At 42.5% G+C, this 15,541-nt stretch overlaps 2 protein-coding genes across 4 annotated transcripts in view; one reads left to right on the forward strand and one right to left on the reverse strand.

Moving 5' to 3' along the window:
- LOC143721614 (uncharacterized) lies at window positions 1-9,040 on the forward strand. 3 transcript variants are annotated; one of them, XM_077212209.1, is made up of 3 exons: window positions 1-330; window positions 770-885; window positions 6,105-9,040. In XM_077212209.1, exons 2-3 carry the CDS (start codon window positions 796-798, stop codon window positions 8,472-8,474), a joined length of 2,460 nt encoding a protein of 819 aa, XP_077068324.1. In that variant the 5' UTR covers window positions 1-330; window positions 770-795; the 3' UTR covers window positions 8,475-9,040. The 3 variants fall into 3 exon arrangements, with proteins under 3 accessions (XP_077068324.1, XP_077068341.1, XP_077068333.1); XM_077212226.1 differs by having other exon boundaries at window positions 290-417; XM_077212218.1 differs by lacking the exon at window positions 1-330 and adding an exon at window positions 447-676.
- kcnn4 (potassium intermediate/small conductance calcium-activated channel, subfamily N, member 4) overlaps window positions 8,785-15,541 on the reverse strand; it is a 22,383-nt gene continuing 15,626 nt past the window's right edge. Inside the window, exons 7-9 of the mRNA XM_077212294.1 lie at window positions 14,275-14,344; window positions 13,754-13,920; window positions 8,785-10,411 (exon numbers count right to left, since the gene is read on the reverse strand). Coding sequence (XP_077068409.1) covers window positions 10,408-10,411; window positions 13,754-13,920; window positions 14,275-14,344 — 241 coding nt within the window. The 3' untranslated portion in view covers window positions 8,785-10,407. The remainder of the gene's footprint in view (window positions 10,412-13,753; window positions 13,921-14,274; window positions 14,345-15,541) is intronic.

A 15,541-nucleotide genomic window follows, 5' to 3' on the forward strand; every position in this document is an offset into this window, starting at 1 on the left:
AACATTCAATCAATACTGTATACAATCCTGTATATGATATTTACAATATGACAATTTATTGTGAATATTGTTTGTTTATTAAATGTTTTAGCAACAACATCTGTGCATATATACATGTATTAAAGACACCTGTAATCAGGAAGCTATCTGAAAAGAAAAAAAAATCAATATGAAGAAAAAACATGATAAAAGGGGGAAAAAATGCTGCGCATGCGCAATACATATACTTCTTGTCCGGACGAATTTAGGAGACGGACTCGCGCGTGCGTACATTGTCTGGGGGAGGAGCCAGAACCAAAACACGAATATTATTAATGAAATCGTTGTATTGTAAGTATACGCGTTGGTAAGGAAGACTTCCGTTTTCAACTCATTTCACATACTATAAAATATGTGAGAAATATACTACAATGAAAGGTCTGCCAGTAACTTACATCTTGTTCTTTTAAATGTCTGTTTGCTTATACAGGATAAGAATTGTTATCAATTATTTAATAAAGTGTGATATCCGCCGTACCTGACATAAAGTCATTGCCATGATTTGACAGAAAAATAAATAAAAACCTATAAGTGCACAAACAAACCACACCCTCAAAAGTTCCTGGAACAAGATTCAAACTGATTTTATATTGAAGGAAAAGTTGTATTGTATTGTAGGTCGCTGAGATACTGTAAGGCACGTCAATGCAGGTGTATGTGTAAAATGTAGATTGTAATAATGTTAGACCTTTTTGTGTGCTGGTTACCTATATTTTTTCTTCCTTTACAGCATAAAGTAGCTGCGTAAGAGTTGGCATGGAAGTCTTACCATGTGAGGAGGTGGAGCGTGTTACTTCTGCCAAAATACCCTTGCAGCAAGATGGTGACACTTGCTCTCAACAGTCTGTAAGTCGTGCAAATAATTCCCTCTACACGTGAAAAAATATCAAGACTCGTGTGAAATAAATACATTCTGGTTTGGGGCAGAAACGTGTCGAATTAGATGCTTTCCATCTGTTGACCATCGCGCACATGAGCAACAAAGCATGAGCAATAGGCCTGATATTTACGCGGCTTGTTGTGAAGCAGTGTTTAGATCGGTTCCTTTGATAGTGGGATGACATAAGTATTACTTTTAGGGATCTGTTCCAAAACTTCTGGTGGAATGCACAGTCAAAAAGATAGTTGCTGTAGTTCCAGTCTTGCACTTAGTGCCATTGTGCCCTTAAGCTAAATGTTTAGATCATGAAACTGGTCTATTCTGTTACATAAGTATAATTTTCACTAGGAAAATTAGTTGACAATAAATACAAATGTTGTTGCTGTTATATACAATGCCGTTCAAAAGTTTGGGGTCAGTAAGATTTTTTATTTTTATTAATAATTTTATTCAGAAATTTTGTATTAAGTCAATGAAAAATATTTTAACATTGTTAAAAAAACATTTCTATTTCAAGTAAATGCTGTTCTTTTAAACTTTGTATTCATCAAAGAAGCCTGAAAAAGGTAGTGCGGTTATTAAGCCGTACAACTGTTTTCAACGTTGATGATGATAAGACATTTTTCTTGAGCAATCCGCATATTAGAATGATTTCTGAAGGATCATGTGACACTGAAGACTGGAGTGATGATGCTGAAAATTCAGATTTGCCATCACAAGAATAAATTACATTTTAAAATATATATTATAATAGAAAACGTAGTCGGTTCTCTCTAGAGAGGGAACGAGTACAGCGTAAAATCTTACGCTTTTCCACGAAATATTGAAGCCAAAAATAATCCTTAATTTTGAATTAATGTAAAACGCTGTGCGGCAGCATGCAGACATAGGCAAGACGGCTCGCGCGCCTATTGCCTATGTTAACACTTTATTTTACGCAGACAGGGTGAACGTGTTCAGCCTGAACTGGATAATAGTATGGGTTATTCAACACCCCTGGAGCTGTTCTATCGATCAGTGCAAAAATCAAGCAAAACTCAGCATCTGGGCCGGCGCAGCAGGGCAGATGGCACTGAATTCTAGACCGTCAGAAGCTTGGCTTGTAAGGCAGGAACCTCTAGGTTATAAAACCTTATAAATGTAGAAGGCGAGGCCCAGCCCGCGGCCGTACAGATATCTTGCAGGGTAATCCCACTATACCACGCCCACGATGAGGCCACGCCTCGTGGAGTGCGCTCTGACACCCAAAGGACACTGCAGGCCCTTAGAAGTGTAAGCCAGCGCTATGGCGTCGACTATCCATCTGGATAGGCTCTGTTTTGATGCGGCCAGTCCCTTGGAGCGTCCGCCAAACAAACCGAAGAGCTGCTCGTGTCTGTCTGAAGACAGACGAGCGGGACACATAAGCTCTCAGTGCCCTGACGAGGCAAAGGAGACTCGCATCCTTCTCCTCATCATGAACTGGGAGGGCGCACAGGGAAATGACCTGGGCCCTGAACGGTGTGTTGAGGGATTTGGGCACGTACCCTTGCCTTGGTTTGAGTATGACTTTTGAGTCCTTAGGCCCAAACTCCATACATGACGTGCTTACTGAAAGCGTTTGTAAGTCCCCTTCGGCTTCACTGAAGCGAGAGCCAAAAGAAACACCGTTTTGAAAGACAGATGCTTCATGTCTGACAAATAAATTGGCTCGAACGGGGCACCTTTCATGGCTTCCAAAACCGTAGAAAGGTCCCACACCGGGACTGAAGGAGGTCTGGGAGGGTTCAGCCTCCGAGCTCCCCTGAGGAATCGCACGACTAGGTCGTTTTTCCCCAGTGACTGGCCAGACACAGGTTTTGCAAACGTTGCCATGGCCGCCAGGTACACTTTGAGCGAGGATGGGGTCCTGCCCTTATCCAGCAGCTCTTGAAGGAAGGAGAGTACTTCGGTGACCCCGCATTCTGCGGGTGAAAAGCCCTGAGCTTGACACCAGGCAGAGAACACAGACCATTTCGAGGAATAGAGCCGTCTAGTAGACGGGGCCCTTGCCTGCGTGATCGTGTTTAACACTCCCTCCGGGAGGTTAGCGGGTACCCGTTGATGGCCCATGCATGTAGGGACCATAGTTCCGGGTGAGGATGCCAAATCGAGCCCTTGGCCTGAGAGAGGAGGTCTTTCCTCAACGGTATTGGCCACCGGACAGTGCTGGTCAGCTGCATCAGGACTGGGAACAGGACTGGCAATCGTCCAAGTAGTTCAAAATTCACATGCCCTGGAGTCTCAGGGGTTCGAGAGCCGCGTCCATGCAATTCGTAATTGTACGGGGTGCCAGGGACAGGCCGAACGGCAGGACTTTGTATTGGTATGCCTGGCCCTCGAAGGCGAATCCCAAGAATTGCCTGTGATGTGACGCTATTTGTATTTGGAATTAGGCGTCTTTCAGATCTATTGACATAAAACAGTCCTCCTGGCGAACTTGCGCGAGGATTTTCCTGGTTGTAATCATTCTGAACTGGCGCTTCGCGAGCGCTTTGTTCAGCTGTCGCAGATCTAAAATGGGTCTGAGACCCCCGTCTTTTTTCGGTACCAGAAAATATCTGCTGTATAGACCCCCTTCGCTCTGAGCCTGAGATTAAGGTTCTATAGCCCCTTGGCTCAGTAGTTTCGCTATCTCGGCTCGAAGTAGATGAGATACTTTGTTTTTTACCGTCGTTTCGACTCGCGCCGTGCAACGGCGGGGGCGTTGAGCGAACTGCAGCGAATAGCCTCTTTTGAATGGATTCAGCACCCATTCTGATATCCCGGGAAGCTTCGCCCACGCTTCTGCGTGAATAGCTAGAGGTAGAATGAAATCTGGGCTCTGGCCGTGGTATAACGGCGGGCGTAGAGCTCCGGTGTGCTGAGAAATAAACACTGTGTTTGCAGTGTGCGAGGCGGGGGGTGCGCTGATCACAGCGGGCAGCCCGACCGCGCTCAGCATCTCTCTGACAGGTTGTGGAGAGAAGGCGAGCGGGACGAGCCCCGTGGGGTTCGGCATGTCTGTGAAGGAATGTGGGCGCGGGACAGCGGGCACACTCACTGCACTGAGAACACTGTCGGCTCGCACCGACTGAATGTGTGTTGGTTTCGTTTTTACAGAAACCGTGGGACATGCTTCGTGTAGTGTTTGTGGGCACTGTGTCGTGGGCACATTCACTACATTTATTGCACAATCGACATGAGTCGATTTTATTTGTGCTAGCCCTGTATTGTGGCGGGCTGTGTCTGTGTGTGGGAATGGGCACTGAGATGTGGGCATTCTTACAACACTCATAACACCATCGGCCGTGGCCGGAACACCAGAAAATACACTCTTTATTGGATTTATCTGGGTAGCCGTAAAAACGGCTTTTGTGTGCAGGCAAGCGGGCTGTGGAACCGGTTTGTTTACTGCGAAGTACGCTGGGACAGTCGCATTGTTTGGAACTGAACGAGCGAGAAGTTTCGGTAAAAATCCGGCCGCAGGGGAATTTGAACACCGTCGCTTTCCTAGGGAGGCTAGGAAGGCTTTGAGACCTCGGGCTTGATTTCAATTCTCGGCCGGGGCCCGCGCTGAGGGGGGCGGCGTCCAGCAGAGCGAGAGCGCGGTCTTTGGTCTCGGGCCTGGCGGCGCTGAGAAGCGGCGGGTGGTGCAGGCTGCGGCTGAGAGCCCCGGGCTGCTGCGGTACTTGAGAGCTTCGGCAGGAAGTGCTTCATAGCCTGTGATGTCTTCTGCACCTCGACGAATCTGTCCGTGAAATCCTTGACGGCAGATCCGAAAAGGCCATCAGTGGAGATGGGCGTGTCGAGGAACACCGAGCGCTCAGCTTCCGTCATCTCAGACAGCGTTAGCCACAGATTTCTCTCAGCCACGGTGAGAGAGGCCATGTTGCGCCCAACGGCTTGTGCAGCGGCTTTTGCAGCACGTAGAGCGAGGTCCGTAGCGCTTCGTAGATCCGCCACGCAGATAGCTTCCGGTCCTTCCTCGTCCATTTTACGGAGACGGTCGGCTTGGAGAATCTGCAATATAGCCATTGTATGCAGCGCAGAGCTCGCCCAGTCCTCGCGGTCTGATGCCAGGATAGAACAGGCCTCGGCTGGTTCGTCAAGCTCAATGGCGGAAGCGGTGGCAGACGGCGGCCGCTGTCCATCGGTGAGCGACTCGAGTGATGCCGGCGAAGCTGGCGGGCAAACCGGCGAGCTTTGGCGGGCAGGAGAGAGCTCAGGGGCACGCTGACCACGGCGCTTCTTAAGGCGCGGCACCACAGCGGGCAGAAGTGCGGGCTCCGAGAAGGATGCCAGGTGAGTCCTCAGAGTCACCATAGGCATCAGCTCGCAGTGAGGGCATCCGCCGTCAGTGAGCGCGAGAGCCGCATGATCTTCACCCAGGCAGGAAACGCAGATCACATGGCGGTCCCCGTCGCTGAGTTGGGCTCGGCACGAGCCACAGGAAGAAGGCATCTTGAAAAAGACGCTAGCTCTTTTAGGAGTTATAGAGAAGTGAGTTGCAACGGCGAACAAACACTCTCAGCAGAGGTAAAGGATATATACGCTGGAAAGCGTAGCAGGTATGGTGACTGAAGGCGGCTACGTGAGGCCAGTGGCTTCAGGTTCAAGGGCTCGTCCCGCAGAAGGCTTGTCGACGGCGCGGCTTCTCACTCTGGATCCAGCGATGTGTGAGCTTCGCAGAAGAGATGAAAATCTGTTGTATCAGCCTAATCGAGCTATATTTATAGGACGAGGCCACGCCCTTTCTGGCGGGACGTGACGAAATGAGTGCGAAATGCCCCCATTGGATATGGTGTCGCGCAGGGCCTCTCTCGATAGGCTGCTGCTGTTGCCGCAGGGCAGCCAATAGGCGCGCGAGCCGTCTTGCCTATGTCTGCATGCTGCCGCACAGCGTTTTACATTAATTCAAAATTAAGGATATTTTTTGGCTTCGATACCTCGTGGAAAAGAGGTTTTCCCCATAGCGTAAGATATTACGCAGTACGAGAGATACTCTCGTAAGAGAACATATTTTAAATTCTAAATGCAAGCAAACCTTAATATTTTTCTGTATTTTTGATGTTTCACTCACTCCATTTCTAGACCAACTTGCGCTAAAGTGAGACCCTGTCCATACTTTTTTCTGCTCTTTTATTAAATGCTCAAAATTTCGCTGAATAGTTTTCTTTGTTTTTAGGAGTATTACAAAACCATCATCTCTACATATTATGGCTTCTCAGACGAATCCAGTGATGAGGAGGACTACAAAGCACCACTGGCAGTTACAAGTGAGGAAAGCTCTATGTGCTGTGTTTGTGGAGACCGCATCCCCTTCCTGGGTAACATGATAGAGCACTTTAAGACGCACACAGTCGAGGTGCATTGTCACCTGTGTCGAGCAAAGTTTGGACGTGTTATCTCACTGGCGTTACACTTGAAAAATGCCCACCCAAAGCACAGTCTCTTGTGTGAAATCTGCGGATCAGTCTTCAGTTGCACATGGCATCTAAACGGACATATGGGAAAGCACCGGAAAGCCGCAATGGAGTTAAAAGCTGTGTTTAAAATGGAAGAGAAAGAAGAAATTAGCATCAAAGAGAGCATAAGCTGCACTGATTTGAAAAGAACAATCTTGAGTGATCATTCATATTGTGTCTCAGAACAAGCAGCTACAAATGACACTTGCAGTGAGATCCAGAAACGCAGTGACAATGATACAAACTCCACAAATCAAGCCTCACACATCAAAACAGAAACTGAAAGATTGTCTCTTATTAAAGATGAACCAATTGATACCTTCAGCTTTTCCTCATTCCCCTTGAACCAATCAGAACCAGAGCATCTTAGTTTTAGGGTGAAGGAAGAAAATGACAATGAGGATGGGCTTGGAGAAACTCTAGTTTATGAAGTAGCTGCTGAGGAGGAAATTTGCCTGGCAGAAGATCAAGAAGGTACTGACACTGATGATGAGGCAAACCCTGATTCTCTACCCCCTGGTGACACAGCGTACAACCCAGACGAGGACCTCAGCTCAGATTCCGACGACATTAACTCAAACTGCATCTCCTACAGGCATCACCGAAAGACAAAGAGAGGGAAGCAACAGGTGCCCAACAGGAAAAGATCTGCAAACATAAATCTAGAATCAGTCAACATTGCAGAGAAATTTGGGTTTCAGTCTGATTCTCCCTTTTGCTGCTACGGCAAATTCGCAAATTCTGAGAAGCACATGGATGATTGCAGGAACAAGCTGATGTTTGCTTGTTGTCTGTGCAGTGTAGCATGTGAGACTGAAGAGTTGCTGATGAAGCACATGATCGCAAAACACCCTGCAGCTGGGTATATCTGTGCGTTCTGCCACAATGTTTTCCCTAGACAGGACAATTTCAAAAATCACATCTGTAGGAAAAGACCTCCAGGAGAAATGAACTTGCCGGCTACCTCGGTATCCCATTTACCCATAGTGCCTTTATCTAATAACAGCGGTCAGGGAAGTCCATCTGCCCCTACTTTGTATGCCAATCAGAATACCATTAAAGTTATCAAAATAACTCAGACAGCGAACAAAGTTTCAACGGCACCTGATAGTCCACCTGTGGTGGCCACATTGGGATCAACCAAAGTTCTGACGCTGCAACACCTGCTTCAAACAACTCCCCTGGGCACTGCTAAGGTGACCAATTTGGTTCCACAAGTTGTGGCTATGCCACAAACTCTTGTTAGGCCCAATTTCCTTCCAAGTTCTTGTGTTGCTCGCCCGAAAGTTCCCGTCCATACACCTTCGGTAGTGCGTCCCTTGCTGTCAAATCCGGCCAGGATGACTCTTCGTATCCCTACCCTTTCCAATCCACCTCTTCCAACTTCAGTCATCGTATCCTTCTCACCCACTGTGAATGTCTCTGCACCCACTTGTGTGTCATCCAACAAACCTGTTCTGAGACAAACATCAGTGGCTAATATTAGACCTCTATCTTTAAATGTCCTGCCGATGACTTTAGTCACCTTTCCCACCCTGGTGAGTGCTCTTACCGGGAACAACCATCCTCAGGTTCCTCCTGCCCAGGTTCAGGCTCCGTTACAAATAGTAGCCATGTTTATGAATCAAAGCAGGGATTTGGCTCTTCAGAAGCGACGCGAGGAGAGCTGGCGCTCCAAGACCATCTTCCCCTGCCGTCACTGCGGTGCGGTCTCGAGACAACCATCGCTGAGGGTGCGTCATCGGTACTTACATCGCGGATCAAGGTTGTACAGATGTCAGTGCGGAAGGTCGTTCCAGAAACAGCTGCATTTGCTGAGGCACCAGGTCCAGCATGCGGAGTCGGTCCGATTTGTTTGTGCACGGTGTGGAAATACGTTTGAAGGGGCGCATAAATTGACCTGGCACAAACGGAAGCATAAAAAAGGCAAGGAAGCAAAAAAGAAATGCAAGACGGCTTTTGACTGTAGCTGTGGACAGGTGTTTGCAAGGCCGTCTGCACTGTTGTGGCATATGCTTAAAAACTCAAAACTTTCGAAACGCACTAGAAAAATCTCACAATCTGTCTCTCTTGGAATTGTTTGTAAATGAGACACAAGTAAAACTAAAACTCCTGTTTTGCAAATTAACTGCAAATATATATTTTTTGTGAAAATATTTTTGTACAATGTTTTTATTTCTATGTTAGCAATGGTGGTGGATCAGATTTTTTTGTTAATTATTTTAGACTGAAGACTTTGACGGCTAAAACCATATGGTAAATAGTGACACTTTAGCCCCAATGATAAGATTTATGTGTCATGTAATGTAATGTGAACATTGGTAGATTTGTTAAATCAGCGTATGAAAGAAATCTATATAAGTTGAGTGGATTTGACTACTAAAAGAATGCTCACTAATTGAGAGAATTTTAAGCAAGCTCTCATTTATTAATGACCAAAGAAACACAACACTTTTTTTTCATTTTTATAGGGTTTTTGTGTCATACATCAATGATTGATTCTAACCCATTTGTAATAAAACTGTACATAAATACACAGAGAAATGAATCTCTTGCTGTGTTTTTTAGGCTTACTCATCATAATATAGTTGGGAAAACACAAAGTTGTGTTAACATGAGATGGCTTTATTAAAATGTGCAAAAATAATGCTGTAAACGTTGTTTCAGTCATTTTCTCCTGGCATTTTTTATGTCGATTTCACAATACAACATGCAAAACTGAATTCCTGATCAACTTATCTTGAATCTAAAGCAATAAAAATGTCCTGGTTTGCTTTTCTTTGTTTGTTTTTAACAAACAAACATAGTATAAGCAGCAACGGTTAATGATTGGTCAAATAATGAGTCAGGTGCTATTCATATGCTTTCATCATATCAGCAGTTTCAAATGGTTGAAGACAGTACAACTAAGAAGTTCCTGTTTTTTTTTTTTAAAGAAATACATAAAAAAGATCCTCTCTTTTTATTCCCGTTGCCCTCATGTAGTCACTGTGCTGCATATACATCCAGGAATTCAGTCTGTTCTGAAAATTATCCTAAACAATAAAGGACAAGCCTTGTCTTCATAGGAATTATGGCCAAATCTGCAGCACACACTTTTGTCCACCAGGAGGAGTTATCAGAGAGGACTGACAGCCTCTGTCTTAATGAACAGACTCGAGCAATAAAGATTTTTCCGTTACACCAATATTCTGAAGACCATAATGTACAAAACCTTTTCATGGTGTAATTAGAGCCGTCATTCACCAGATGCCCTGTCAGGTTAAAGGGCTGATGGAAATTCAAGTCATTCCCAGATTTTTTATTAGGGAGCTGTGGGTGCAGGTGGTTCTGCCTAAATGAGGGTCGTTTTAAAATAACAGTGTACAAGGGCAACAGTCAGTGAGGAAGGCTGGCTTATCCTTGGCACCTAACTATCATTGGCTTAAGATACAGAGACCTTCATCAATATGTCATTCCCAGCCTGTATGCACATTTAAATGTAACTGGAAAAGAGTGTATTAAATTAGAGACATACAATTATAATCAAGCTACTCTGCTTGATTCATACTTCCAAATTTTGAGATAAACATCTGAGCTTCAGGTGAACTTCCCCAGTATCACCTAGATAGACCAAACTGTCAGTCAATAGAAAGGAAAAAGAATAATAATAATAATAGAAGAATTCAAATTCTTTCTGTGACTTTCACACTGATATAAATCACTTTGAGACCTGTGTGATTGTGTTACAAGAAATCTGAATTTGTTTCTTCATGTAACACCAGAATTTCCATCTCTTAGTTTTGGAATCAATTATGAACTGAAACTCCAAATCAAAGGTCAAAAGTTTAAAGTAACCAAAATGGTCTTTTCTCAAGTTCATGTTTGTAGAATTAAATGAAAGTAAATGTTCATTAATACGCATAGCAGAACTTGTGTTCTAAATTAAACAAGATGTCTGCTGTAGTTGTTAATCCTGCTTTGGTTCAAGTGGTTTGATTGAAGAACACTCAGAGGATAGCCTTCCAAAAGAGATGTCACAGGTCACCTGTGTAGAGACAGAGCCAGACTTTACTCCGTACTTGTTAAGGATAAGCTACCTACAGTGGCCAAGAGAGCTCAACGTGCTGCAACTGAAGAAAACACCAGCAAATAAAGAAAACATCCCCATCTGTGACTACACATGTGCTGAAAATACTCACAACGCAACAAAATACAGAAACACGCTGCAAATACTTTCAATGCACATACGATCTGGATGTTAAACAAAAATACTCACCTTTCAGGTCATCGACAACATCACTGACGAGGAGACATGAACAACAAGCATGTCCCAGCCAGGTTCGTCACTTGTAAGTATTTGCAGCCCGTTTCTGTATTTGGTTGTGTTGTGAGTATTTACTGTGCGTTTCTGTATTCAGTTTGTTGTGAGTATTTACTGTGTTTCGGTATTTAGTTGTGTTGTGAGTATTTGCAGCAGATTTCTGTATTTGGTTGCATCATGAGTATTGCAGCGCGTTTCTTATTTGGTTGCGTTGTGAGTATCTGTAGCGCATGTGTTGTCAAACTGATAAAGATGTTATCTTAATTTGCTGGTGTTTTTTCTCTATTTGCATGTGTTTTCTTAAGTTGCATAACATTGAGCTATGTTTTCGCAGTGTGTTTCTGTATTTAGTTGTATTTTGAGTATTTGCAGAGTGTTTCTGTATTTAGTTGGCTTGTGAGCATTTGCAGTGCGTTTCTGTATTTGGTTGCGTTGTGAGTATTTGTAATGTGTTTTCTGTATTTAGTTGTGTTGTGAGTATTTGTAATGTGTTTTCTGTATTTAGTTGTGTTGTGAGTATTTGTAATGTGTTTTCTGTATTTAGTTGTGTTGTGAGTATTTGCCATAGACTTTAAAAAATATGGACAAAGCGTTTGTGACGTCACACATAGACTTTATGAAGAACGGGTTTGAGGCAAGGGGGTAATCCATCAGCCGGAAGTTGAAGCTGCCTCCGGGGGCCGCCATTGTAGCTGGCTATCACCTGCTGTTAGCATCCCATTGACTCCCATTCATTTTGGCGTCACTTTGACAGCGAATAACTTTACATCTGAGGTGTCCAAAGAGTCCATTTGTCCATTATTTATTTCTAAAGAAACACGACAATGTATAAAAGGCTTCATTACTTTGTATCTTACGTTATGGCCCCGTAGAAGCCATTCTTGTAAAAATAGGCTAAAAATTGCGTCATAACCACGCGACTTTATGTCGCACAATAGAGACATTACCGTATAGACAGGAGGAGAAGCTCGCACAGTCTCGCAGGCAGTCTTTTACTGTCTAAAGTCAGCCCATGGCATAGATAGAGTCCATAAAAGCAAATCGACAAAATATTTAAACAACGTTTTTGAGGAATTGGAAATAATTGTATAATAATATGTAGCAAGTGAATACATATGAAGTAACATTTATCCACGAACTTTAAATTATTTATCTACTACTACACCTACGGGGGATGGGGAAATTAATTATCAGGAAATTATACAGGCAATGGAAGAAGAAAAAAAACATCTCAATGTCTATCGCGGTTAACGTTGTTCCTTTATTTATTCACACATCTACGCTTGAAGATGAATGTGATCCCGTTCGGAAGCCATATGTACAAAATGCCTACATAACGTGAAATAAAGAAAAACGGTTTTGTTCAAGTGTTTGTGACCGTGATTTATTAGCCAAAACTACATGATTTTACACCTAGCTCACAATTCTTTATATATTGGAATATTATATGGTCATGTAATATTGAATGGATACGAAAATGACTCGAGGGGACATTATTATATGGTTCCTGGGCTCATACTAAGAAGTATTTTTTGGATGGGTTATTATTCTGTTTGATGTAGAAGGAAACGAAAAAGAAGGGAAAAAATTATTTGCATATGTGCCTATATTTGAATCATTTTTAATAATTTTGGAAGATTGTGCTGTAGCCTACATGCATTTATTTATCTGTTATGTTTGATTGTATTATGTGTGTGTGTGTGTACTAGCCAAATATTTAAATCTAATAGATATATACATAAACATGTTCAAAATAAACTAAACTAACTAACTAAAATTACTAGAACTGCAGATAGGCTACTCAAACGATTACAATCCTAAAGTAGGCTATTTTAAAGTCGATTTTAGCCACTTCTTTTATCATGTCATATTGTAATTATATAGCGTAATATGTTATATTAAATTAATTATTATAACCACGTCCATGGGGCTGCTTTGACAGGGTCAACCACACACACCCACACTACTCTTAAAATGTTACTGTTATTAAACTGCACATATCTGTCTATATTGTTCATACTGCATACCCATGTGTTCTGCTCATAATGCTACTGTTAATACACTTCAAATATCCTTTGCACAGCTACTAGAAGATTTACAACTGTCAGTCAGGTTGCTCACGTGACATCTACGTCATCAAGCTCAGTTTGAGCCTGCGCAGAACGCTTGGCTATGAGGAAGTGAGTGCCCATGTTTGGCTTCAACTCTCTCCGTTGAAATCAACGGGGTCGCTGTGTCCATTTCTTTTACTGTCTATGGTTTGAGGCCGTTTATGGGGGGTATGGGCGGCGCCATCTTTGAAAATCTTTTCAGAAAGGATACAGAGGTGGTATGATGTGTTGTGTCAGATCATGGCCGAGACGTCGGAATTTCCGGAATTCCCCTCGGCGCTGCACGTTATCAGCTGTCAATCAAGCTGTCAATCAAAGTTAACCACGCCCTTATTTGTCATACATTTTATATCAAAATACGATCTAAACTAACGAGTTAGAAAAAAATTCACCCGCCTCACAGTTGTCAGGCACTCGGAACCTATCGAAAAATACAATAGAAGTCCATGGGACCAACCTGTAAAAACATGAATTTATGCTGTGAAAACGGACGTTTTAACATGGGGTCTATGGACATTTGCTCCCTTTTGGGACCTGCCCCTAGTGTATTTTCGATGTATTGCAGTTTTTCGCACTTCCGGGTAGGCTTCATTTTTCAGATTAGAATGTTGCCGCTTGGTATTTGCAGAACATGTGTTGTCAAACTGATAAAGATGTTTTCTTAATTGGCTGGTGTGTTTTTTATTTGCATGTGTTTTCTTCAGTTGCAGTGCGTTGAGCTCTCTCGGCCACTATAATAAGCACACAAAGACAGACTGTTGACTCATTGGTTTAGAAACAATTTTCACTCAGAAATTCCTAGTAAATTTCATAGATTACAAAGAAACTGCAAGCTGCACACTGAATTGTAAATATGAAATTTTCAAGTAGAAAGATTGAAATAGTTTTTCTTGTAAAACGTACTCTAATAATCTGTTTGTAAACAACTTGGAAAAATACTTTTTGTACAGTGTACCTGTGGTCCAGTCTACGGCGATGCAGCGCCTGTGTGAGCAGCTCAGAGGTGCTTTGGAAGGAGCGTCCCAGCTCGTCTAGCTTCTGCTCCATGGAGATGATTCGCTGTTCAAGCTCATGATAAGAGCTGTTCCAGTTTGCACTCAGATCACACATGATCATCTGCATCTGTTTGAGGACAAAGTCCATTTCCAGACAATATCCTTTTCTTAGATTTGCTACAGCTGTATTTCACGAGTGTAAGCACATAGGTATAATAAGACAATGGACATTTGGTAATTTTCTCACTCATTTCTCACAAAAAAATTGGGAGGTACAATCTCTGGAAGATGACTGTCTAAGTCTTGTTTTTCTTTTTATGTGCACAGCCATAAGTAGCACACCAGACACTGTCAGACATTAAGGTAGTTTTTACAGAGATGTTTATGGTTTCACAGAACATTTATATGTCTGGGTTAGGTGAGTGACTCTTTATTAGGGCAAACAGACCTAGACACCAGTCCGATGTATGTCTTGACTCACCTTCGAAAGATCCACCATCTCGCTGGCATAGTCCCTTATCTTCCTCTGCTTCAACCGCAAGTGACGAAATCTAGTTGTAGACAAAGACATGCATTCACTTACATTCATCGCCTGGTACAATGGTTTTAAAGGACCTCTAGTCAGTTGGGTTTCTCTATGTTGGAGATATCAATCCTCTAATAACAAATGCAAAAAGGGGGCAAAATGACCAAGGTTGTGGTGTTTATTCAATAATTTTCCATGTATTCTTCATAAATCTTGCATGTGAGCCTCAGTAATGTCATTTACAGGTGATGGTCATAGGTTCATAAAAAAAATATTTTAATTTTAGTTAAAATGTATTTTAATGTATTTTTCTCTTTTTTTTTGTTTTTCTTTTTTTATGCTTTAATTCATTTTTATTATAGACCTGTATGCATTTCTTACAGAATCTTGACTGGTACTTTTTTAACCGTAAGTTTTGTTAATAATATTTAATTTATTGAAACCCTGGATTTGTCAAAATTAGGTGACTGCCAATTTCATTTTTTTTTTTGATGAAAAGACAAATCTGTTTGTAAAAGGGTCAGTGTAGTGTAGTATAGTCAAACATTAAGTTAAATTTAAGTTTCTCACATTGACATAGACATAGATGTTAGTTATATTTAGAATGAATTGCACTTAATGTATTTTTTATTGCATATGTACTGTACATGTTAAGCGAACAAATGAATAATATTGAAACATTGAAACATTTCTGTAATGAAGATAAAAACAGGTCATTTTGATCTCCTTTATGCATTCATCTCTTTTGGGTCTTTTTACGGTTAAATTCAAGATCTTCTTTTGTAACCTCTAGTAATGAAAGTTTGTGTATTTCCTGACATTTGATGATGTCAGGTTTTGCAACAGGCTGACTGGCAGATGTATCTGAATATGTTGTGTCCCAAAAAAGCTAAACGGAAACCAGTTATTGCAGGGGAACCATCAGCAACTGCCAAAGCATGCAGATATGACCAGCGTCCGTGTGTCATGGGAGCAAAAAGGAAACACACCAAAAAGCACAAACCAGAATGACATTCCGAACTATTTGGCGGTCTGCTTGCTGGCACACGGTTTTAGCTGTCACAGCAGCACCCACTTTCTTTCCAGAATATTCTTGGTGATTCTGCTAACTGTAAAACAGGAAGTCAGAAATTCTTCCACCCCTTACAGCCACAGATCTCATGCAAACACACATGGAACATTCTAAGAGCCCGATTCCTGTAGTCATTAACAATGCTAAACT

This window comes from Siphateles boraxobius, unplaced genomic scaffold (assembly GCF_051911475.1).
Source record: "Siphateles boraxobius isolate OS27281-9 unplaced genomic scaffold, OSU_SipBor_1 12, whole genome shotgun sequence".
Taxonomy (NCBI): Eukaryota; Metazoa; Chordata; class Actinopteri; order Cypriniformes; family Leuciscidae; genus Siphateles; species Siphateles boraxobius.